Raw genomic sequence first — 27,095 nt, 5'->3', positions numbered from 1 at the left:
TCTTCATCAGGGAATTTTACAAATAATTTAAGAAATCATTCTAATCTCACACAAATTTTTCCAGAAAACAGAAAAATATTTTAAATTTTTTTTATTTTTTGAGGTCAAACTGATCTCAATACAAAAATGTGATAAGAAAAATACAAAAAATAGGAATGTCACAGGTCAATCTCACTCATAATGCAAAAATCCTATGATACACATAGATAAAAAATTCCTCAGCAAATTATTAGCAAACAAAATTAAGTGATTCCTATAAAAGGATACTGCCCATAACAAAGCTGGATTTATTCCAGGATCGATAGTTGATTTAACATTCAAAAATCAACCAATATAATTCAACATAATAATAAAGAGAAACATGGTAATTTCAATAGAGGCAAGGAAAGTTTTGTATACTCGATATTCGTTCATGATTAACAAACAGACATTTGGTAAACTAGGAAATGAATTAATTTGATTAAGGACATCTCCTAAATACCTAAGCAAACATCATACAAAATCATGAAATCTTGAAAATTTTCCCATTGTGATCAGAAACAAGAATGGCTGCATAATATGACATCTCAGATTTCTATTTAATACCTTACTGCAGGACCTAGCTAGTACGATAAGAAAATAAAATACATAAAAGACACAAGAAAAGAAAAAGAAGGAACAACATAGCCTTTATTTACAAATGTAAAAAATTAAATTATTCTAATTAAACAATAAGTTAAAGATTGCCAATACAAAGTCAAGACACAGCCAAGGCGGGTGGATCACGAGGTCAGGAGATCGAGACCATCTTGGCTAACACGGTGAAACCCGGTCTCTACTAAAAATACAAAAATTAGCCGGGCGTGGTGGTGAGCACCTATAGTCCCAGCTACTCAGGTGGCTGAGGCAGGAGAATGGCGTAAACCCGGGAGGCGGAACTTGCAGTGAGCCGAGATCGCGCCACCGCACTCCAGCCTGGGGGACAGACCGAAACTCCATCTCAAAAAAAAAAAAAAAAAAAAAGTCAAGACACAAAGTAAATTTTATTTCCACTTACCAAAACAAATTTGTAAAAGCATTATTTATAACAGCATCAAAATATCAAATTCCTAGGAATAAATCCACAAAAGATATATGAAATATCTCCCCCAAAAACAATAATTGAATAATAACTGAATTATGGAAAGATTAAAGATCAAATACATATTCTATGAATTAAAAGACTCAATATTGTAAAAGTATCAGTTTTCCTCAGATTGATCTATAGTATAGAGTCAAACAATCGCCCCAAAAATTCTGTCAGGTTGTGTGTGTACACGGGTGTGCAACATGATATGCTGATTTAAAGGCCAAGAATAGCTGAGACACTATTAAGAAAGAACAAGCTGAGAGAACTTGATCTACCAGTCGTTAGAATGTATTACGATTCAACACTAATTAAGATAGTGTAGTCTTGATGATTGGAGCTTCCTACTCAGTTCAAACAAATTGACAAAGAGGTTCAAACAAATCGAACTGAGTAGGAAGCTCGAATACATATCACACATACATGGATACCTGATTTCAAATAAATAAGGCATTACAGAACAATGGGAGATAGGTCTTCAGCAAATGGTACTGGGTCAATTGACTATCCATAGATGGGGAAAAACATGAAATGTAACCCATATCATCTAAGGTGAATTGCAAATATAACCTGTTCAACAAACCTTCCAGAATATAATATAGGAGAATATCTTCATGATGTTCAGGTTGAAAACAATTTTTAGCACACACACACACAAAAAAACACAAAACATTACAAAAAGACCAATAAATTGGTTTACATTAAAAGTAAGAATTTCTGTTCAGCTAAAGATCTTTCTTTTTCACTTTATTGAGATATAATGACAAAATAAAAATTGTATACATTCAAGGTAAACAATGTGATATTTTGATATATATATATATGTTGTGAAATGATTACCACAATCAAGATACTTAATACATCCATCACCTCAAATACTGTGTGTGTGTGGTGAGAATACTAAAAGATTTCATCTTTAAAACAATGAAAATTCGACCCATAAGAGTGGAAAAGGATACTGACAACACTTAAAACTGACAAGAGTTTATATTCAGTATATATGAAACACTTTTATAAATCAATAAAATAAAGACTTGTAAAATATGAGTGAAAGACAATGATATTTCACAAAAGAGTCTATCTAAATTGCCAACAAACATGTGAAAAGTGGCTTGACTTCATTAGTTATCAGGGAAAAGAAAATTAAAACTACAAAAAGTTAGAATTATACTCACAAAAATGGATAAAATTTAAAAGAACAACAATACTAAAGATGGACAAGAATGTGGAGAAACAGCAACTTTTATACCCGGCTGTTGAAATGTGAAAGGGTACATCTACTTTGGAAAATGAGTTAGCAATATCCACAAAACATGAGCATATCTATCTGTCTATCTATCGATCTATCTATGTGTGTATCTTACAGAAATGCACATGCAATATGAGTCAAAAGACAGGTACTAGAATTTTATATCAGCATTATTTGTAATAACAGCTCCAATTACAAATCACAGTAGAAGGGTAAACATATGCAATAGTAAATGAACAAACTATATTTACAGGAAGTAACTTGAATATATATTACAAAAATCAATCTGAGTAAAAGAAAGCCAACACAAAAAAACATATTTTGTACATATGTACATAATGTATATTATGTTAAACACTGGTGAAACTAAACAACAGCATTTAATTCAGGATATGGGTTAATCTTGGAGAGGATAAAGGAAATAGTGGTTGAGAGGGGACACAAAGAGGGCTTCCAGGGTACTGATGTGCTCTAGTCTTTGGGAGGTGCAATGACTAAATTCACTGAGCTGGTGTTTGGTGCTCTGTATATATATTACGCTACGCACATACACACACACACACACACACACACACACACTTAAAAGGAAAACAGATTGACAAAATCGACCAAGGATTACAGTAGACGGGACTCACATAATTCCTCTACTACCAAGTTACTTCATTTTAGTTTGCAAGTAATAAAGAGAAAATTATTCATATACAGAATCTTTCCATTAAAATAATATTTCCTCTTATTATAATTGCTAACTATACAAAGAGCATATGGAAAATGATTAGTATTATTTAAAACAGGAAACTGTGCTTACACTATATTCTTGATTCTTCCATATCACTAGTGTATTTCATGCTTCAGTAGACACACCATAAAAAAGGATTATAGTATAAATAATATTGTTTCAAAGACTTCTTCAGTTTTAAAAGAAAACTTTCTTATTTTGAATCCAAAAAAAAAAGTAATTTGACTTGAGAGAGCATGAATTGGACCCAAAGGAATCAAATTGTGTTCCTACTAATGATTTTGTTTCAACACACAACATGCCATATTTCCAAAACTCAAATATTTTTGTGATGACCACTTGAGAGACTTATTTGGAGCTGTGTACAATTTCTGATGGTCTTGCTTACAAGTGGATTTTTCTAAGAATATCATTTATTATCTAAATCTCTGGAATGGGGAAAGGAAACCTGGAACAATGGATCAAAACTGGGTGGACACTTCTATGACTTCACAAGTATCATCCTCTAGAGAACATCCTTTAGAAGAGCATCAATTTCCACTCACCTTTTTATCCCAGGCAAACTTCTGATCGCCTGGGATATCTGCATGGAGCATGGAGATATGCTTCAACCACAGGTATGTCTGTGCAGACATATGCAGATATGCTCCTGCATGGAGCATGGAGACATGCTCTAACCACAGATAATTTATATACGACAAATATTAGCTAACTAGTTTGATTTACACAAATTATTGCCTCAAAAAATGTATTTGTTATTTCAGAGTCTCTTTCACAACATAAAATAATGGATGGCGGGTGATAGGCCACCGTTACTGCCCCTTTTCTCCTCCAATGCTTTAGTATAGCATATATAATATATACAAATTTTGTAAGGGTCTGGTTATAAAATGACAGCTCCTCTGTATATAACAGGGTAAGATAAATTTCACCTCATTCTACCCTTCTCTTCCACCCATATCATTAATTCTATTACTCGTGTTAACACCGTGCTGTAGTGCAGTCTGAATATAACCTTCACACTCCACACTTGTTTTCCATGCCTAAAATACCCTCTCGTGTTATTTATCTATACTTAAATCTGCACATTGTTCTGGAAGCAGAGTGTAAATTTAAGAACACTTCTTCCCCACTCCTGATGATTCCCAACTGGAAGGAATCTCAATTTCTTTGCCCTGAGCCTCTCTCACCCCTTCACCCCATCCCTGGGGAGTAAAATTATCTGATATGAAAGTATGGAAAGAATAACAGAGAATACATGGCTCAGCACTACCCTCCTTCTAAAAAGTTTCCTGCCTAGTCAGTGCAACCAGCATTAGGAAGGAAGGTAATATTTTGCCTCCATCTTCACTATTTGTTTCATTTCTCAACTTGTACAGAACCTAGGAACGGGATCTATTCGTATACTTCTACATATATGAATTTCTATCTTTCCCATAAGAAGCTTACTGACTACATTGGGCACTGGTAATATCTGTCCTTATTAAAATAAAATAATACTTATTATCTGTTTCACTCACTAACATCTTACATTGAGTATGTGTAAATGTCTCTGTGTGTTCCTAGTCATCTCATTAGCTAGACTCTAAGTTCTTTCTGAATAGGGAATATGTCTTCTACTTATGTATGTTCTACACAGGATTTAAGAAATTCAATAATATGCATTGATTGTTTGAAAAAAGCTGCAATGTTTTCCTCCTGGAACTATATGTAATGCAATTGATCACAGGGTTATAAACATTTTGTTTATTTGATAGGGATGAGTAATAATTTTAAATTATTTTCAATAATTAAAAATGGACAATTTTGATCATTCCCCTTTTAAGTAAGTATTTATAAACTGTATTGCAGCTGGGCATGGTAGCTCATGCCTGTAATCTCAACTACTTAGGAGGCCGAGGTGTGAGAATCGCTTGAGCCCAGGAGTTTAAGACCAGCCTGGGCAACATACTGAGACTCCATCTCTAAAAAAAATTTAAAAATTATGTGGTGATGGTGGTTTGCACCTGTAGTCCCAGCCACTTGGGAGGATCCCTTTAGCCCAGTAGTTGGAGTCTGTGGTGAGCTAGGATCATCCCACTGCACTCTAGTCTAGGTGACAAAGTGAGACTCTATCTCTTAAAAAAAAATAGAGAGAAAAAAAATTAAAAATGGCTCTAGCAGAGTGGCTTAGAACTAAAGTTAGATACAGTAAGAATTGCTAGAGTGTCCTTTTAGCATGTTGCTCAGTGCCTATTTCTGGGAATGAGCATGTGTCTTAAATAATTTACAGGGTTGCTCATGATCTATTCCAGACTGCAACATTAGAAAGTTTTATCAGGTATTCCTTCATCTTACTAAAAAGTAGGATTGAAAACTCAAGAAATAAAGGGTTTGGGGTTTTTCTTTGAAGATTAAAATATAAACTTTTTTTTCCTTCAACTATTATTTTCAGTTCCAGGGTACCTGTGCAGGATGTGGAGGTTTGTTACATAGGTAAATGTGTGCCATAGTGGTTTATGGCACAGATAATCCCATTACACAGGTAGTAAGCCAAGCGTACATTAGCTATTCTTCCTGATGTTCTTCCCCTGCCCCCCTACAGGTGACCAGTGTGTGTTGTTCCCCCAACCATGTGTCCGTGTTCTCATTGATCAACTCCCACTTGTAAGTGAGAATATGTGGTGTTTGGTTTACTGTTCCTGCATTAGTTTGCTGAGGATAATGGCTTCCAACTCCATCAATGTCCCTGCAAAGGACATGATCTCGTTCCTTTTTATAAGTGCATGATATTCCATGGTGTATATGTACCTTATTTTCTTTATCCAGTCTATTATTGATGGGCATCTAGATTGATTCAATGTCTTTGCTATTGTAAATAGTGCTGCAATTAACATATGCATGCATGTATCTTTATAATAGAATTATTTATATTCCTTTGGATATATAACCAGTAATGAGATTGCTGAGTCAAATGGTATTTATGCCTCTAGGTCTTTGAGAAATAGCCACATTGTTGTGGGATATGATAAGGATTCTCTTCTAATAATCTGATCAATCTTTTATTCTTTAATTCATAGTATCCCCCTCCCTTTTTCCTTTTTCTGCTTTTTTCCTTTTTGCCTTTGTTAGATGCCCAGGCATGCCACAGTACCAGGCGTTATCAGTACCAGCTCACATTCCATTCCTTTTCTTATTTGGAAAGAGGACTGACTTTCTAGCTCATTACAGACACCCCTTCCCCTTCCTCTCCACTTTCTTTTACATGCCCACCTTATCTAAAAAAATTCAAATGTTTAGCCAACCGGGATTAGTTTAGATTGTACGACCCAACCCTGGCCAATGGGGAAAGGGTACAGGGGCATGACTTGCATCAAGAATTAAGGCTGTCATGCCCTTTGTTCAGATGTGCTCTCATGGTGACTGGCCAAGGTAGCACCCCTCTGCACAGAAGTAAAATTGCTTTGCTAAGAATCCTTTGAGTATTCAATTTTTTAGGATTTTGAGTGTTATTCCTAACATTGTCTTCCACATGGTTGAACTAATTTATACTCCCACCAACAGTGTAAAAGTGTTCCTTTTTCTCCACAACCTCGGCAGCATCTGTTGCTTTTTGACTTTTTAATAGTAGCCATTCTGATTGGCATGAGATGGTATCTCATTGTGGTTTTGATTTGCATTTCTCTAATGATCAGTGATGTTGATATTTTTTTCACGTTTGTTGGCTGCATGTATATCTTCTTTTGAAAAGTGTCCGTTCATGTTTTTTGCCCACTTTTTAATGGGGTTGTTTGTTTTTTCTTGTAAATTTAAGTTCCTTGTTGATTCTGGATATTAAACCTTTCATTGATAGATAGATAGATAGATAGATAGATAGGTAGATAGATAGATAGATAGATAGATAGCAAAATTTTTCTCCCATTCTATAGGTTGTCTGTTCACTCTGATGATTGTTTCTTTTGCTGTGCAGAAGCTCTTTAGTTTAATCAGATCCCATTTGTCAATTTTTGCTTTTGTCATGGTTGCTTTTGGGATTTTTGTCATGAAATCTTTGCCCACACCTATATCCTGAATGGTATTACCTAGATTTTCTTCTAGGGTTTTTATAGTTTTGGGTTTTACATTTAAGGCTTTAATCCATCTTGAATTAATTTGTGTATAAGGTGAAAGGAAAAAGTCCAGTTTCAAGTTTTGGCATATGCAAGCCAGTTTTCCTAGCACTATTTATTAAATAGGAACTCTTTCCCCATTGCTGGTTTTGGCCAGGTTTATCAAAGATCAGATGGCTGTAGGTGTGCAGTGTGATTTCTGGGTTCTATATTCGGTTCCATTGGTCTATGTGTCTGTTTTTGTAGCAGTATCATGCTGTTTTGGTTACAGTAGCATTGTAGTATAGTTTGAAGTCCAGTAGTATGATGTCTCCAGCTTTGTTCTTTTTGCTTAGAATAGTCTTGGCTATATGAGCTCTTTTTTGATTCTATATGAATTGTTAAATAGTTTCTTCTAATTCTTTGAAGAATGTCAATGGTAATTTAATGAGAATAGCATTGAATCTGTAAATTACTTTGGGCAGTATGATCGTTTTCACAATATTGGTTCTTCTTATCCATGAGTATAGAATATTTTTCTGTTTGTGTCCTCTCTGATTTCCTTGAGCAGTGATTTGTAGTTCTCCTTGAAGGGGTCCTTCAATTCCCTTGTTAGCTGTACTCCTAGGTATTTTATTCTCTTTGTAGCAATTGTGAATGGGAAGTTAATTAATGATTTGGCTCTCTGCTTGCCTGTTGTTGGTGTATTGGAATGCTTGTGACTTTTGCACATTTATTTTGTATCCTGAGACTTTGCTGAAGTTGCTTATCAGCTTAAGAATCTTTTGGGCTGAGACAATGAGGTTTTCTAGACACAGAATCATGTTATCTGCACACAAAGACAATTTGACTTCCTCCCTTCCTATTTGAATATCCTTTATTTCTTTCTGTCACCTGATTGCCCTGGCCAAAACTTCCAATACTATGGTGAATAGAACTGGTGAGAGAGGGCATCCTTGTTTATGCCTGTTTTCAAGGGGAATGTTTTCAGCTTTTACTTATCCAGTATGATATTGGCTGTGGGTTTGTCATAAATGGAATAGCAGTTATTTTATTTCATTTTTGTTTTTTGTTTTGAGATGGAGTCTTGCTCTGTCACCCATGCTGGAGTACAGTGGCGCGATCTCGGCTCACTGCAACCTCTGTCTTCCAGGTTCAAGCAATTCTCCTGCCTCAGCCTTCCAAGTAGCTGGGATTACAGGCGTGTGCCACCACATGCAGCTCATTTGTGTGTGTGTGTTTGCATGTGTGTGTGTGTGTGTGTGTGTCTGTGTGTATTTTTAGTAGAGATGGGGTTTCACCATGTTGCCAGGCTGGTCTCGAACCTCTGACCTCGTGATCTGCCTGCCTCGGCCTCCCAAAGTGCTGGGATTACAGGCGTGAGCCACTGCGCCCGACCAGCAGCTACTTTTTACTGAATACTTACTATTTGCCAGGCACTGTGCTAGGTGCTTACAGTTGTTATCTCACTCAGTCCTCTGAGGTATATTGCTACTATTTCCAGTTTGCAAATGAGGATGCCAAGGCTTAGAGAGGCTATGCATGGCAGACATTGTTCACTGTCTGCCAAATACCCAGGCTGCTTTCTTTCTTGCGTAAAAAATAGTGTTTGTTTGTTTTCAGGTAGGCTATGTGTTTAGTCCTAGAAAACAGTGATTTGCCTAAGTCAACAATAACAATCCTGTTCCCTGATTTTCAAGACACATTTGCTTCCTTCTAGATGGAGGTGGTTGTGTGAGCCAGTTCTTACCAATGAGACATAAGAAGTATGCTGAATATTTCCAGGTTCCGGAAACGTTTTCCTTCCTATCAAGAGGACGATGTGGCCAGTCTCACTCTTCTCCTTTCTTACTCTCTCAAGTGCCAACGTGATAGTTATATCAACAATCTTTGGACCATGAGATAATGATCTAAAAATTATCAGAAAGCCTCTAGTGGACTGCTGGACCAATGAAGTAACCACAGACCTCCAGACTTTTTAATATATGGGAAATATAGAAACTTACTTAAGTCCGTGCAGTAGGGGTTTCTGTTATTCATAGCTAAATGCAATCCCAACAGTGATTTTGTGAAAATGAGATATGAGAAAGTATTTGTTAGTGAAAGGTTTTATTTAAATATAAGTATTGGGTCAGACATGGTGGCTCATGCCTGTAATCCCAGCACTTTGGGAGGCCAAGGCAGGCAGACCACGAGGTCAGGAGTTCGAGACCATCCTGGCTAACATGGTGAAACCCCATCTCTACTAAAAATATGAAAACTTAGCCGGGTGTGGTGGCACACACCTGTAGTCCCCGCTACTTGGGAGGCTGAGGCAAGAGAATTGCTTGAACCTGGGAGGTGGAGGCTGCAGTGAGCTGAGATCGTGCCACTGCACTCCAGCCTGGGCAATAGAGTGAGAATCTGTCTCAAAACAAATAAATAAAATATAAACAAATAAAAATAATTATTTACTGCATGCCTACTAGATGCTGAGAATTGTAATAAAACAAATATAGAAGATAAATAAGACTAATACCTTGCCTTCAAGAGTTAGCAATATACACAGTAAAATATTCATAAATTAATGCAGGTCGAACATCCCAAAGTGGAAAATCTGAAATCCAAAATGCTTCAAAATCTGAAACTTTTTGAGCACCAACATGATGCTCAAACGTAATGTTCATTGGAGCATTTCAGATTTTAGATTTTTGGATAAGGGATACTCAACCTGCATAGTACTGGCAGATTACACAAATGCTGAAGGGATTTAGAATAAAAATAAATAAAAATATACAGGATTAAAGTCAGGTAAGTAAAGGTTCCCAGGGAGTGAGTTTTGAGTGACATAAACTGGTAGAAAAGTGACAAGATTACAGGCCATCAGATGTTACACATTAAAAAGTAAAAGAATGAGGGAGTTACGTGGTTAAAGTAGACAACTGTGTTTGCTTGGCTGCAGCCAAAAGGCTGAGAATAATGAAAAACAGTTTTTGAAAAGTCAGGAAATGTGTATGGGCTTGAAGGGATGCCAGAGGACTTTGTATTTACTTACATAGGTTAATTTAGATAGGTAATATGGAATTAGTACAGATACCAATAATTACAGAATGCCATGGGATGGAATATCATTTGGATAACTTTATTTTAGCATAAAATAAAGGCCAGTGGTCCAGCTAGGAGCTTCCTTCAATTGACCTAGAATGATGTGAAAGGGGTAAAACTAAAAGTGGTAATATGGAGAAAATAGCTGCAGGACTCAGGGTTACTGAGTATAAACAGAAGGAGGGGAGTCAAAATTACACCCAGTTACCAATCTAACAATTAAAAATTTCAAGACAGAAATAAATTTTGTTCTAAACTGCCCAGATGACTTCAAAAAAAAAAAGAGAAAATTCCTGAATAGGTTATTTGCGTATTCTATTAGTTGCTGAATACTACTCTAAAAAGATAGGCACTATTTTTTAATAAACAGTAAAATCCCTTTCCCCTGTCTTTGGTAAACACCTGAATGTGTTATAACTTAGTAGCTGATGGCTTGTTATCCTCCTTTTGCCAAGGCTACTTTCTATTTTATTTTGTCTCCATATCCATTTAACATGTGATTCTTATAAATTTCAGCAGTTGAAAAACAAATAGCTGGCTGAACTCTCTGCTTCAGTCTTCTGGATACTTTGCTTCTTGGTAAGTGATCGGTATTTTGATATTGTTGTAGTAATAACAGGAAATGATCTGTTAAAATCTGGATCTCTAGCCACAGATGAATGCCAGCATAAAGAGGAGAACTAGTCTAAGAAGAAAGTCTATGAAAAACAGTTTGGGTCATTATTTCTAGGACCACAGGGAGAGAAGCGTAATTTGCCCTCAACATTGAAAAAGTGAATACATAGTGGAAGAACATCTTATAGTGATCACTGAACTGCATCAGTGGAAAGCTCATGGCTACAAGCTCAGTAATTAAAATAACTGAGATGGTAAATGCTAGTGCTTCTAACATAATAATGTGAAATACCATTTCCTGAAATAAAAATTCACTCAAAATGTTTCACAAGAACATAGAACAATTTTAAATTGGTCTGATTATAATTTTGCTTCTGTTTACAAAATAGCAAGCTAGTTCTACTTAGCAGAAAAGAGGGACACTTAATGGTGGTGGAGATAGTAATGGAATACATAATATTAAAAAATAGATTGGTTAATAGTAGTAAAAAATTACCTTAACTTTTCACATAAAATTGCCATGGATTATAGACATTCTCTTAGATTTTATAGTGGGGAGTTTTCTAATTACTAGACTTAAGATTTTTCCTGTTGGTAGGATAAACCATGATCATGAACAATTAATAAGCTGACCCATGAGGTTTTCTCTCTCATCATCTCCCTCTCTCCAAGGCTTTCTGGATAAAACTGCGCAAAAACAAGCCCAACTAAATGGCAGGCCATGAAACACAGGCAGCTTCCTTGTAGAAGACTGGTAAACAGCCTTGTATTGCAAAAACTTCCAAATACCGTACTCCAGGGAGTCATAGTAGAAGACTGGAAGGCCAAAATAATATGGGCAAAAGAAGATAATCGTGTTTTTAAGAAATCTGCAAAGCAAAAATATTCACATATAACCATAACTACATTAATTATATTCCCTAATGTTTTATGTAACATATTTTGCAAATTTTATCACTTTAAAAAGCTAATTGATGAATTAAAATAACCTAGAATTCACTTAAAAATAAAATGTAATAATTTTACTAAGAATTTTATAGTAGTAACAATTTTCTAAAACACTAGATAAGTTACCAAGTATTTCATATATTTCATTGATAAAAATTTATAGTGTAATATATTAATCTGTCCTAAATTACTAGTCATAATGGCTAAAGGAGCAGATAGCATGGTTGCTAAAATTACTTTTCAAGATTTGTCAGTGTTTTAGTCATTGAACACTTTCAAATGAGAATAAATGTACAAAACATCACTTGGTTTCTGAATACAAAAATCATCTGTTTCAAATAAATTATTGTTACTCATATAAAAACAATGATAGTCTGGATTCAAGACTAGGCTTGAGAAGCAAATAACTAGCTGATATTACAAATAGTCTTTCCAACATTCTGGCTCCTCGACAATGTCTTCGTTAGCTTCACCTCTATCTTCTTCAATAGGAAGTAAACTCTCGTCTCCCCTACACTCCCATTCACTGATTAGAGAGCTCACGACTTTCTAATTTCTGGCTTGGTTGGTTAGAGACCTATTGTTTCCTCAGTAGACTATAAGCAACTGGAAGGCAAGGTTTACTTTTTTATCTTGGTTTCCTTACTACATTTATCTTAACTAAACCCCATAGATATGCACACACCAAAACACAGTTGAATGAACAAGTCCTTTTAAAGTTGTGTATTTATTAGTGTTCTGTGACTGTGTATTTTTAAATTCAACAATTTTTGTTTGTTTTTGTGGTTGTTGTTTTTGAGACGGGGTCTCTGTCACCCAGACTAGAGTGCAGTGGTGCAATAATAGCTCACTGCAGCCTCAACCTCCTGAGCTCAAACGATCTTCCTGCTGTCAGCCTGCTGAGTAGCTGGGACTACAGGTGCACGCCACCATGCCTGGCTAATTGTTTTTCTAAATTTTTGAAGAGACAAGGTCTTGCTATGTTGCCCGGGCTGGTCTCAAACTCCTGGGCTCAAGCTCAATCCTCCCACCTTGGCCTCCCAACCAAAGTGCTAGGATTACAGATGTGAGCCATTGCACCCGGCCCTCACAATTTTTACATAAATTTTCTAGTAATCAGCTCATAAACTGATTTTGAAAGTGTCTTATACCCAGATTATATGTGAAATGAAAATTTTTCATAACTGTACAGTTTGTCCAATACTCAAAAGCACTGACTGACTGCAAATCAATCAGTGAAGTTGCTGTCATTGTTTTCTGAACTGTTAAAATGGCTTTTCCAATCTTGGTTTTTTTATTCACAGGTTCTATACAGTAAGAAATATTGTTACTTCAAATCTAGCATATTTTAGGTGATTCTTATGTAAAACAAGTATAAGAAGTTATTTAAAAATCAGTTCTGCTGAGGCATAATTCATATACAATAAATTGTGCCTATTTAAAGTGTATAATTTGATGAGATTTGGCATATGTACAGACCCATAAAACCATGGCTATGATCAGGACAATGAATATTTCTGCCATCCCCTCAAATAGTTCATACCGTCTTACTTCTCCCCACTCCTCATCCTATGTAACTGATCTTTCTGTCACTTAGTTTATACTTTCTAGAATTTTATAAAAAATTAAACCACATATATATACTCTTTTTTGTACAGCTTCTCTTAAAATAATTATTTTGGACATTTAACTGTACTGTTGCACATATCAATAGTTCATTTCTATTGCTGAGTAGCATTTTATTATATGCATATACCAAAATTTGTTTAGTCTTTCTCCTGTTGATCAACATTTAGATTGTACAGTTTTGATGTATTACAAATAGAGATGCTATGAAGATTCACATAGAAGTCTTTGTATGGATATATGTTTTATATTTTGGGGAGTAAATACATAGAAGTGGAATGACTGGTACACATAGTAGGTGGATATTTAACTTTTTAAAAAATTACCAGTTTTCCAAAGTAGTTATATATTAATTGCAGGCATACCTAATTTTATTGCACTTCACAGATAACTTCATTCCTTACAAATTGAAGGCTGTGGCAACCCTGCATTAAGCAAGTCTATCAATGCTATTTTTCCAACAGCATGTGCTCACTTTGTGTCTGTGTCATTTTGGTGATTCTCTATTTCAAACTTTATTATTATTCTTATATCTCTTATGGTGATCTGTGATCAGTGATTTCTGATGTTCCATACTATTATAATTGTTTTGGGGCTCCACAAACTGCACCCACATACGTACAGTGGCAAACTTACTACATAAATGTCGTATGTCTTTGTCTGCTCCATCGACCAGCTGTTCCTGTCTGTCTCCCTGTTCTCAGGCCTCCCTATTCCCTAAGACTCAGCAATATTGAAATTAGGCCAATTAATAACCTTGCAATGGCCTCTAAGTGTTCAAGTGAAAGGAAGAGTCACCAGTTTCTCACTTTAACACAAAAGCTAGAAAGGATTAAGTTCAATGAGGAAGACATGTTGAAAACAGATAGGCTGAAAGCTAGGCCTGTTTCTCCAAACAGTTAGCAAAGTTGTGAATACAAGGGAAAAGTTCTTGAAGGAAATTAAAAGTACTACACTAGTGAACCCATGAATGATAAGAAAGCAAAACAGCTTTATTACTGAAAGGGAGAAAGTTTGAGTGGTCTGAATAGAAGATCAAAGCAGCCATAACATTCCTTTAAGCCAAGCCTAATTCAAAATAAGGCCCTAACTCTCTTTAATGTTAGGAAGGCTGACAGAGGTAAGGAAGCTACAGAAGAAAAGTCTGAAGCTAGCAGAGATTGCTTCAGAAGGGTTAAGGACAGAAGTAATCTCTATAAAAGTGTGAGGTGAAGGGATTTTAAAATGGCAGTATATCTCTGTCATGCCTACCTTTGAAGAAAAAAATTGAAAAATAAATAAATAAACTAGTAGCATAGGAGCAAGTTGGCCTCACTCCCTCAACAGAAAACCAAAAACAAATACACAGTGCCAAGATTTTTACCAGTAACAATCCAGAACTCACATACGAGGACGAGACAGATCCCAGGACCACAGAGAAGTGAAAAAACTTCAAGCAGATGATAGGAGAATCAGACTTCCACATCCACAACACCCTTCCTGACAATTCTGCCCTGCAACAAGCTTGCAAAAAGCCTCCCCCCAGCTCACAATTTCTACACTGGAAAAAAATGAGATGGAGGTGGAAGTGTTAGTCTGTTTTTGCCTCTCTATAAATAAATACTTGAGACTGGGTAATTTATAAATAAAAGAGATTTAATTGGCTCATGGTTCTGCAGACTGTACAGGAAGCCGGTGCCAGCATCTGCTTCTGGTGAGGGCTTCAGAAAGCTTATAATCATGGTGGAAGGTCAAGGAGAACCAGCATCACATGGTGAGAACAGGAGCAAGAAAGGGAGTTGGTGCCACACTCTTTTAAAACAATCAGATCTCCTGTGAACTCAGAGTGAGAACTCACTTATCACCAAGGGGATGACACCAAGCCATTCCTGAGGAATCCAGCCCCATGATCCAAACACCTCCCACCAGGCTCCACCTCCAACACTGGGGATTATGTTTCCACATGAAATCTGGAGGGAAAAAAACATCCAAACCATATCAGTAGTCAGTCAGCTTTCCCATCATCTTGGATTCCCTCGCAAGAGACCTGTACCTGCCTTAACACACAGGAAGCATCATGACTGCCTGAAGGTATAACTATCCTTGAGGACAAGCAGAGACAAACTAGGGAGGTAGGACTACCATCCCCAGCAATGGAAACTCTGCTCTGTAACTCAGCCAAAGGAGACGCCACATCAGAGTGGCTGTTCAGCAGCAGCAGCATGCTGTAGGAGGTATGTTCCACAGGTCCTTTGGGCACAAACCACTACCAGCCTTCCCATACTGCCAGAATAATCCTTTTGGGAAGTCCCCCATTCAAAACACGCAGCACTCTAATAATTTACTAGAGCAGAGGAGAACCTAGGCTTAAGGAACCACATAGAGACAAAAAGGAGTCATCGACCTAATGGTAAAGATTTGCTAAGAACAAGGTGAAGTAGGAAGTGCTGGTGGAGAAGCTGCAGCAAGTTATCCAGAAGATCTAGAACAAGCTTGTCCAACTCGTGGGCCACAGGCTGCATGTGGCCCAGGATGGCTTTGAATGAGATGCAATAAAAATTTGTAAACTGTCTGAAAACATGAAGAGAGTTTTTTGCAATTTTTTTTTTTTTAAAGATGAGTCTCGCTCTGTCGCCCAGACTGGAGTGCAGTAGCGCAATCTCGGCTCACTGCAAGCTCCGCCTCCTGGGTTCACACCATTCTCCTGCCTCAGCCTCCTGAGTAGCTGGGACTACAGGCGCCAGCCACCAGGTATGGCCAATTTTTTATATTTTTAGTAGAGACGAGGTTTCACCATGTTAATCAGGATGGTCTTGATCTCCTGACCTCGTGATCTGCCCACCTCGGCCTCCCAAAGTGTTGGGATTACAGGCCTGAGCCACCGTGCCCGGCCCGCATTTTTTTTTTTTTTAAGCTCATCAGCTATTGTTAGTGTAGTATGTTCTATGTGAGGTCCAAGACAATTATTGTTCTTTCAATGTGACCCAGGAAAGCCAAAAGACTGAATACCCCCATCTAGAACATAAGGGATGAAGGTGGCTACACTAAACAATAGATTTTTTCATGTAGATTAACAGCCTTCTATTGGAAGATGATGCCACCTTGGACTTTCATAGCTAGAGAAAACTCAATGCCGGGCTTCAAAGTTTCAAGGAACAGAATAACTCTATTAGCAGCTAATGCAGCTGGTGACTTTAAGTTGAAGCCAATGCTTATTTACCATTCTGAAAATCCTAGGGCCCTGAAGAATTATGCTAAACCTACTCTGCCTGTGCTCTGCCTGTGGAACAACAAAGCCTGGATGACAGTACCTCTGTTTAGAGCATAATTTACTGCATGATTTAAGCCCTCTGTTGAGATCCACTGCTCAGAAAAAAAGATTCTTTCAAAATATTACTTCCCATTGCCAATATACCTGGTCACCCAAGAGCTCTGACGGGGAGTTATGTTGTTTTTCATGCCTGCTAACACAACATCCATTCTGCAGCCCATGAACCAAGCAGTTATTCTGACTTTCAACCCTTATTGCTTCAGAAATACATTTCATAAGGCATTAGCAGCTAAGTGATTCTTCTGATGGATCTCAGCAAAACAAACTGAGAACTTTCTGGAAAGGATTTACCATTCTAGATGCTATAAGAACATTCATGATTTAAGGGAGAAGGTCAAAATAGCAACTTTAACAGGAGTTTGGAAGGAATTGATTTCAACCTTCATGGATGACATTGAGGGGTTTACGACTTCAGTGGAAGAAGTAATGGCACATGTGGTAGAAATAACAAGAGAACAACAGTTAGAAGTGGAGCCTAAAGATGTGTCTGAATGGCTGCAATCTCATGATAAAACTTGGATGGTTGAAGAGCTGCTTCTTGTGGATGAGGAATAAAATTGGTTTTTTGAAATGGAATCTATTCCTGGTGAAGATACTGTGCATATTGTTGAAATGACAACAAAGGACTTAGAAGAGTATATCAACTTAGTTGATTAAGCAATAGCAGGACTTGAGAGGATTGACTCCAATTTTGAAAGAAGTTCTACTGTGAGTAAAATGCTACCAAACTGCATCACATGCTACAGAGAAATCTTTTGTGAAAAGAAAAGTCTATCAATGAGGCAAAGTTCATTGTTGTCCTATTTTAAGAAACTGCCACAGCCCTGTCAGCATTCAGCAACCACCATCCTGATAAGTCAGCAGCCATCAAAACCTAGATGAGACTCTCCACCTGCATGGAGGTTATAACTTGGCTAAAGCCTCCGATTATTGTTAGCACTTAGCAATAGTATTTTAAAGTAAAGGTATGCATATATTGTTTTTTTAGACTACAATATAGTGTAAACAATTTTACAAGCACTGGGAAGCCAAAACGTTTCTGTGACCCACTTTATTGTGATAGTCACTTTACTGTGGTATTCACTTTATTGTGTGGTGGTCTGGAATTGAACCTGCAGCATCTCTGGGGATATGCCTGTACCAGCAGTGTGAAGTGCATTTTCTCCACATTGTTGTCAACACTTGGAATAATCATTTTCATTGTAGTCATTCTAGTGGCTGTATAGTAGTATCTCATTGTGGTTTTAATTTGCTCTTCACTAATGTCTAATGAAGTTGAGCATCTTTTTGTACAATTACTTGCCAATCATATAACTTCCTTGGTAAAGTGAATGTTCAAATATTTTGCTCATTTTTAAATTGGATTTTTCTTCTTACTGCTGAGTTTTAAGGAATTTTTATATATTCTAGATATAAATCTTGGTCAAATACATAATTTGCATTTTAGGAAGTAAAACTATTTTAGATAACTATGCTTTGTTAATATAATACATAATCTATCTGTATTTTAAATTTTCCTTATTAATAAGGGGAAGCATTATCTCCATAATCCTCAGCTACCAAGTTTTCCCATGCCTAATAAGATAGCCAGCTGGCATATGAAAAATAGGTAAGGAGAATAAAAGTAGAAAACATATTGATTTTCTCAACATCTTTCTAATACCTCCTGATTTTAGGAGTCTCCTAGCAAACTACTAATAGTAGGAGATAAGAGACTAGATAGTATATGTGATAATTAGTCTTCCTCCTTTTTCCTGTTAAGCAAACTTAATAAATAAGCAGTAAGAAGTAACATTATTAATAAAACTTCCTGTACTTTTAAAAAAATTAGATTTCTTTTATCTCTTAGACTAAGACACTGTTGTTTACAAGACTGTTTTCCTTATCAGACTAAAGGAGAACATCAGTGCCTAGTATATAATTCTATTCTTATTTCCTTCATTCTCTCCATTTCCTTTAGTCCCTATTCATCGTCGTCTTCAATCCTCTCTTCTACCCTCCCCAGCGTCTGACATGTATAATGTGCTTAATTTGGTGGTTCCAAATAAGTTTTGGCTACAGAATTTTTGGTGATCCTATAGATCGCCTATCATGTTTTTTACTTCAAAGACAACAAAATGAAAGTAATAATACAATTCTTCCCAGAACTTACAGGAAGAAGAGCAGAGTCTTTAATGAGTGAAAAAGTGAAACCTTTTTCTATAGTATCCAATTAAATTAGTATTCTCTGCCAGAATAAAGCAAACACATTATTTTTAAATTAATATTTACTATTTAATACTTTAGCGTACCCAGCAATGAATGAACCACAGAGAGCAATCTCTTCCAAACAAGAGTGAATCTAGGTAAATTCTGTGGCTAAATAACCATCCCCCCCCCGAAAAAGTAATACAATTGCAGAAAACAGCATACAAAATCAAATCTACTCATTTTAAACCATGGGAAAAAACACATTTCCACATATCTCTTTAAAACCTTTTAATATATCTAAAAAATTTCACATACTTTTATGATTTTATGGGATATATGACTGCCCAGGGAATGCTACAGTGTCAGACACAAATTTAAAAATAACTCTTCCATAAGTACTGCTAGAACTGAGATGTACAGGAGATTATACAGGCAATCTTTACATAATATCATTAGGATATAGACAACCCTAGGGCTGTAAGTATCCCATGAAGGTAAATATGAGATGATTAATTATATTCCCCATATTAGATTGGTTCTCATCAGACACCTAATACCAAGCTTATTTTGACACTGTTTTTAAAAAGATCCAGTATTAAAAGAATAAACTTCCTCTGGGTAGAAAAAATAGTAATTCCGACCTATTAAAGATGATATATATTGATAAAACGCAGTCTTGTTCCCAAATATGCAATAAACCATTACTCTAATGTATGAACACTAATGAAATAATCACCTATTATAATTGTGTATATATTGAAATTTTCAGTTCAACTCTTTTGGTATAAGGGAAAATAAAATGATTGGCTTCAAATCCATTTTTAGTAATGTAAAATATGTGAGCTTTATTACATGTTAAAGAAAATAAAGATAATATGACCCCAAATTTATTTTTCAAAGTTACAATAAAATATTTTTAAACATATACAAAATTACAAATAACCGGTGCTTTTTTCAATAAAGGTACCCGATATACTATTTAAATACAGGATAAAACAAAGATATGTTTAATGATTTTCATCTCATTTTAAAGTCATCTTATTGAACGATACATCATGAAATCTATAGTTGTACATCTAGGAAATTTACCAATGGAGCTCTCTTCCACCGGTGTGTATATTTTAATTTGTCTCATATGGGTGTCTCTTCCATTTTGGTGATTGGCTAGAACAGCAATCTGTATCATGAATGTACGAGTTGGCTTCTTATGATTGTCAGTTAAGGGAACATGAATCCAGCCACTTGGTTCTACCAATTCAAGTTGCTGCCAAGGGAAAAAAATATCAGATTATGCTTTTATTCAATGAATATAATTTATAATAATGAATGCATTCTGTAATAAAATTAACTTATAATTAACATTTTGCTCAATGAAAGAATGATAATATGACAATAATCACTACCAGTTATTGGTCACTTTTACCATGGTCTACTTATAGTTGCTAAGCACTTTACATGTACCATCTTAGTAGACAAAATAAAAATAGATGTGCTTCGTGTTTACAGAACTTGTACAACTTATACAACTTGTACTCTCTGCCAGAAAAAAGCAAACACACTAGAAAGCACAAGTCTCACAACTTTTAAAAATACGTGAAACACAGATGGCTTATTACACACAGGTAGTATATGCCACCTCCATGAAGAGAAACCAGAATAGTAAGTAGATACTCATATTTTGAACTGATAATCTAGGAAAGAAGGCTAGGATTCATCAGAGAAGAGATGGGAAGTACCAGAAGTAAGTAAGGAGAGGGTTCGAGGTAGCTTGCCCAGCCAGGGAACTCACTGAGAGCCAGGAGGGGCTCCTGGATGTGGGGAAACAATATGAGAGATATGGAGATACCCCCAGGGCTCTACACTTTGAAACAGGCTTATAGGGTCTTAGTGATGAGAGAAACCCTCTAACAACTAGGGCCTTGGGCCTGACATAATGAGCTGTCTACAGACTGTAAAGAGACGTTACTCCAGAAAGGAACCTCAGAATCCTAAAGGCATCCCACAGATCCTGGAGCAACCTCAGCTGGGTGCCACTTGGAGAATCTAGATACTGGAGATCCAGAGACATGGCTGCTGCTGCTGTGCTGCTCTAAGGAGGGAGAAGGAAGACTGGGAGCTCCCATGTACCCCTGGGAAGGTCCCAACTGACCTGCTGCAGGCTGTTGTTGAGACAGACATGAGAAGACCACACTCCCCACAGCTTCTTGCCCATGCTGCTTGCCTGGGAGGAACCCATCCTCTCTGGTTCCCAGCCCAAGGTGCCATCTTGAGAGGTTAACACTGGGCTGTACCCTGACCTCGGGTTAAGATCGGGCTGAACCAGCTGCAGCTGCTAACCAGTCAAGGAGAAACAGGGAAACCAGGCCCTCCTACGCATATCTAGAACAATACTCACACCCTGCAATGGGCTGCTGTGAAACTGAGCTGAGTGGACTATACTCCATATTGCTTCATGCCCATGCTGCCTACCTGGGAGGGGCCCTGCCCTCCCTGGCTGCAGTCCTAAGGTGCAGAGCTGTGCCCCAGTCTCAGGCTGAGTAATAGGCATGGTGGCTACAGCTGCCACTCAGTCAGGGGACAGACAGAAGAGACCAAGCTCTCCTAAGAAAACTTAGCACAAGACCCTCTGCCCTGCCATGGGTGGCTGTGGGACTGAGGACTAGCCTGGCCAACCCATTGCAGCTTCCAGCAACACCAACATGGGCAGCAGGGTTGTTCTACCATTCTTACTGCCATCACCTACACCATACCAGCTGAACATGAGCCTGAGGACCCAAACACCTGGCCAACCCTCCCCACTAGTAGCTTCTAAGCAAGCCACCTGGAGGCCCAAGAATCAGCCCTCCGGGACTCACTAACAGTAGAATAAAGGTAAGTTGCTTTGGGGCCTAAACATAGGCACACATACCATAATGTGGCCACCACTAGGGCCCAAAGACTGGCTCAGGTGGCATCCAAGTCTTCAGCTAAACTTCACTACAATATCAACTAATAAGTGAATCCTAAGCCACCAAGGAAATCACGGATATCACTGACCTTGTGTACTGACGCAGAATTCATATAAAGATCACACTACCCCAGGCACCCAAAATACAAGTCAAAGTATTTTAATCAGTAACACCCATACATCTACAGAAAAATATTTTCCCCTACAAAAGCAACTTCAAATAGTTGAAATAAGTGACTGCTAAATCAGATGTGGCAACATCAATGGAAGGACACAGGAAACATGAAAAAGCAGGGAAAATAATCACATCTCCAAAGGACCACAATTGTTCAGCGACATACTACAGTCAAAAAGAATTTCTCAATTCAAAACTTAGGACTAGGTTAAAAAAAAAAAGAAAGAAAGAAAGAAAGAATTTTAAATTAAAAAGAAAAATCTACAAAATACCAGATAAATAATTTAAAATATTGATTAAAACTCAGTAAGATGAAGGAGAAATCTGAAAACCAATACAAATAAATCAGTAAATCAATTCAGGATATGAATGAGAAATTTATCAAGGAGACCAATATCTCTTTTAAAAAAAAACAGCAGAAATTCTGGAAACAAAAAATTCATTGAAGAAAATAAAAAATACATTTGAAAGCTTTAATAATAGAGTAGAGCAAACAGAAGAATCTCAGAACTTGATGACATATCTTTTGAAAGAATCCAGTCAGACAAAAATAAGGGAAAAAAAATTAAAAGAATGAACAAAGCCTTCAAAATGTCTGGGACTACATAAAGCTACTGAACTTACAAATTATTGGTATTCCCAAGGGGGAAGAGAGATCAAAAAGTTTAGAGAGCCTGCTTAAGGAAATAATCAAGCAAACTTCCCAAGTCTATTAAGATAAAGGAGGCCCAGTGACTCCTAGGAAAATACATTGCAAAAAGGACTTCACCATGGCATATTATATTCAGAATATCTAAAATCAAAGCAAAATAAAGAATTTTAAAATTAATAAGAGAAAAATATCTAGTCACCAGTAAAGAAAACCCCATCACACTAACAGCAAAGTTTTCAACACAAACATTACAGACTAGAAGAGAGCAGGATGGCAATTTCAAAGTGCTGAAAGTTAAAAAAAAAAAACAAAAAAATGGAAAACCTGTCAGCCAAGATTTTTATATCCTGTCAGAATAGTTTTATAAATGAAGGAAAAATAAAGTCTTTCCCAGAGAAGCAAATGCTGAGGGGATCTGTCACCAATTAGATGGGTCATACAGGAAATGCTCAAAAGGGTCTTAAACATGGAAACAAAAGGTTGGAATTCACCATCACAAAAACATACAGAAATGTAAAACTCACTGTTCTTATAAAACAATCATACTAAGGAGGAAAAGAAAGGAATCAAATGGAAACACAACAGAATTTCATCAAGTCACAGAAACAAAAAGAGAAAAAGCAATAAAGATATTTGTAAAACAAATTGGAAACAATTAACAATATGACAGAAACAAAGCCTCACATGTCAATATTAACCTCGAATGTAAATGGATCAAACGTTCCACTTAAAAGATTGGTGAAATGGATTAAAAAAACACACACATAATCCAACTACATGCTGCCTACAAGAAACTCACCATACTCATAAAGACACATAGTCTGAAAATAATGGGGTGAAAAAGATATTCCATGCAAATGAAAACCAAAAGTGAGCAGGAGTAGTTATACTTACATACATCAGATAAAACATACTTCAAATAAAAAAAAGTTTTAAAAAGACAAAGGAGATCATTATATAATGACAAAGGGAGTCAATTTGGCCAATGAATATAACAATTCTAAATATATACATATATATATACACACACACACACACACTAAGTATCAGAGCACTCAAATTCACCAAACAAATATTACTATACCTAAAGAAAGAGAGAGATAGCAATATCATAATAGTGGGTGACTTTAACATCCCAGTCACAGCCCTAGACAGGTCATCGAGATAGAAAATTAACAAAGAAACATTGGACTTACATTGGACTTTAGATCAAATGGACTTAACAGATACAGACTACAACTTAGACCACAAAACAAGCCTTAACCAATTTTTAAATATCAAAATCATATATAGTATCTTCTCAAGTCACAGTGGAATAAAGCTAGAAATCAACACCAAGAACTTCAGAAACTATACAAATACATGAAAATTAAACAGCATGCTTCTGAACAATCGTTGGGTCAATGAAGAAATTAAGATGGAAGGTAAAAGTTTTTTTGAAATAAAAAATGAAAGGACAACACATACAGCAAAAGCAGTGCCAATGGGGAGTTTATAGCATTAAATGCCTATATCAAAAAAGTAAAAAGATCCCAAATTAACAATCTAACATCACATCTTAAGGGAAAAAGATACAAAGAAAAAAATTAAAAGACCAGAAAAAAATACGAAGAATCAATAAAAGAAAAGTTGGTTTTTTGAAAAGATAAACAAAACTGATAAACCACTAGCTATACTAACCAAGAAGACAGAAAATCCAAATATGTACAATCATAAATGAAAAAGGAGGAAGAATGGATTAAGAAAAACCTGATATCAGAGAAATACAAAAGATCAAAGATTATTATAAAAAACTATATGCTCACAAACTAGAAGACCTAAAGTGAACTGATAAATTCTTGGAAACATACTACCTCCCAATATTGAACCAGCAAGTAAACAGACTGAACAGACCAATAATAAGTAGTAAGATAGAAACAGTAACAAAAAGCTCCCAACAAGAAATAACTCAAGACCAGATGAATTCACAGTTGAATTCTACCAAACATACAAAGAAAAACTAACACCAGTCCTCCTGAAACTATTCCAAAACATGAAGGAGGAGAGAATTCTCTCTAACTCATTCTATGAAGCCAGTATCTCCCTGATACCAAAACCAGACAAGAACACAACAACAAATACTACAGACCGATATCTATGATGAAAAGCGACGCAAAAATCCTCAACAAAATACTAGCAAATCAAATCTCATAGCACATCAAAAGGATAACAGAACAGGATCAGGTGGGACTTATCCCAAGGATGCAAGGATGGTTCTACATAAGCAAATCAATAAACATGATACATCACATAAATAAAAATAAAGACAAAAACCGTATGATCATCTCAATAGACACATAACAAGCATTTGATAAAATTCAGTATCACTTCAGTACAAAAATCTGAAACAAACTAGGTGTAGAAGGAACGTACCTCAACATAATAAAGGTCATACATGACAAACCCACAGCCAAGGCTGGGTGCAGTGGCTCATGCCTGTAATCCTAGCACTTTGGGAGGCTGAGGAAGGCAGATCACCTGAGGACAGGAGTTCAAGACCAGTCTGGCCAACATGGTGAAACTCCACTATACTAAAAAAATATATATACACACACACACACACATATACACACCCATATATATGTGTGTAGTAGTACATATATCTGGGTGTGGTGGTACATACCTGTAGTCTCAACTACTTGGAAGGCTGAGGCAGGAGAACCACTTGAACCTGGGAGGCAGAGGTTGCAGTGAGCCAAGATAGCATCACTGCATTCCAGCCTGGGTGACAGAGTGAGACTGTGTCTCAAAAGGAAAAAACAGACAGCTCTTTCCCTCCCAGCAGGCGGCTGTGGCGGCGGCGGCCTGTGCAGCAATGGCCAAGATCAAGTCTCCAGATCTTCGCGGGAAGAAGGAGGAGCTGCTGAAACAGCTGGACGACCTGAAGGTGGAGCTGTCCCAGCTGCGCGTCGCCAAAGTGACAGGCAGTGCGGCCTCCAAGCTCTCTAAGGTCCGAGTCGTCCGCAAATCCATTGCGCGTGTTCTCACAGTTATTAACCAGACTCAGAAGGAAAACCTCAGGAAATTCTACAACCAGCAAGAAGTACAAGCCCCTGGACCTGCGGCCTAAGAAGACAGGCGCCATGCACCACCGGCTCAACAAGCACGAGGAGAACCTGAAGACCAAGAAGCAGCAGCAGAAGGACCGGCTGTACCCGCTGTGGTAGCACGCGGTCAAGGCCTGAGTCAATAAAGCACAGCTGACTGAGAAAAAAAAAAGAAAAGAAAAAACAAACAAACCAAAATGAACAACAACTACAACAACAACAAAAAATAACAAAACCCACAGCCATCAGATTTAATACAGAAGAGTTGAAACCATTCCCTCTAAGTACTGCAACATGAAAAAGATGCTAACTTTCACCACTCATATTCAAAGTAGTACCAGGTGTCCCTGTCAGAGCAATCAGCAGGCAAGAGAAAAAACAAAAACCAGCATCCAAGTTGGAAAAGAGAAAGTCAAATTATCCTTTTTTGCTAATGATGTGATCTATCTAGAAAACCCTAAAGACTCCACCAAAAGACTCTCGGATTTGACAAATGAATTTGAAACGTTTTAAGATAAGAAATTAATACAGAGAAATGAGCAGCATTTTCATATAACAATAATGATCTAGCCAAGGACCAAATCAAGAAGGCAATCTCATTTCCAATAGCTACCGGAAAAAAAAAAAACTTACAAATATACTGAACCAAGGAGGTACACAATCTCTATAAGGAAAATTACAAAACACTGATGGAAGAAATTGCAGATGACACAAACAAATGGAAAAACATCCCAAGCTCCTAAATTGGAAGAATCAACATTGATAAAATGATGATATTGCCCAAGGCAATCTACAGTTTCAATGCAATCCCTATGAAATTATCAACATTCTTTTCCCCAGAATTAAAAAGAAAATTCTAAAATTCATATAGAACCAAAAAAGGCCCCAAATAGCCAAAGTAATCTTAAGAATACAGAATAAAGTTGGAGGTATCAAATTACTTGATTTCAAATTACACTATAAAGCTATAGTAACCAAAACAGCATGGTACTAGTATAAAAATAGACACATAGGCCAGGAGTGGTGGCTTATGCCTGTAATTCCAGCACTGTGGGAGGCCGAGGTGGATGGATCACGAGGTCAGGAGTTTGAGACTACCCTGGCCAACATGGTGAAACCCCGTCTTTACTAAAGATACAAAAAAATTAGCTAGTTGTGGTGGCACGCACCTATAGTCCCAGCTACTTGGGAGGCTGAGGCAGGAGAATCACTTTAACCAAGGAGGTGGAGGTTGCAGTGAGCTGAGATGGCACCATTGCACTCCAGCCTGGGCGACAGGGTGAGACTCCATCTCAAAAAAAA

At 36.9% G+C, this 27,095-nt stretch overlaps 1 protein-coding gene and 1 pseudogene across 5 annotated transcripts in view; one reads left to right on the top strand and one right to left on the bottom strand.

Annotated features, from left to right (window-relative positions):
* The window catches only part of ANAPC10 (anaphase promoting complex subunit 10), a 148,481-nt gene that overhangs the window by 6,748 nt on the left and 114,638 nt on the right, over positions 1-27,095 (bottom strand). For 4 of the 5 annotated variants that reach the window (XM_011987144.1, XM_011987145.1, XM_011987146.1 and 1 more), the window contains one exon: positions 19,752-20,197. The exons of the other annotated variant lie outside the window; for it this stretch is intronic. In XM_011987144.1, coding sequence (XP_011842534.1) covers positions 19,967-20,197 — 231 coding nt within the window. In that variant the 3' untranslated portion in view covers positions 19,752-19,966. Of the gene's footprint in view, positions 1-19,751; positions 20,198-27,095 lie in introns of those variants that run through there. 5 annotated transcript variants of the gene reach the window in all.
* On the top strand, positions 25,547-25,931 carry LOC105544586 (annotated as a pseudogene).

This window comes from Mandrillus leucophaeus, unplaced genomic scaffold (assembly GCF_000951045.1).
Source record: "Mandrillus leucophaeus isolate KB7577 unplaced genomic scaffold, Mleu.le_1.0 Scaffold301, whole genome shotgun sequence".
NCBI classification, from domain to species: Eukaryota; Metazoa; Chordata; class Mammalia; order Primates; family Cercopithecidae; genus Mandrillus; species Mandrillus leucophaeus.
This window is presented reverse-complemented; position numbering and strand designations above follow the sequence as displayed.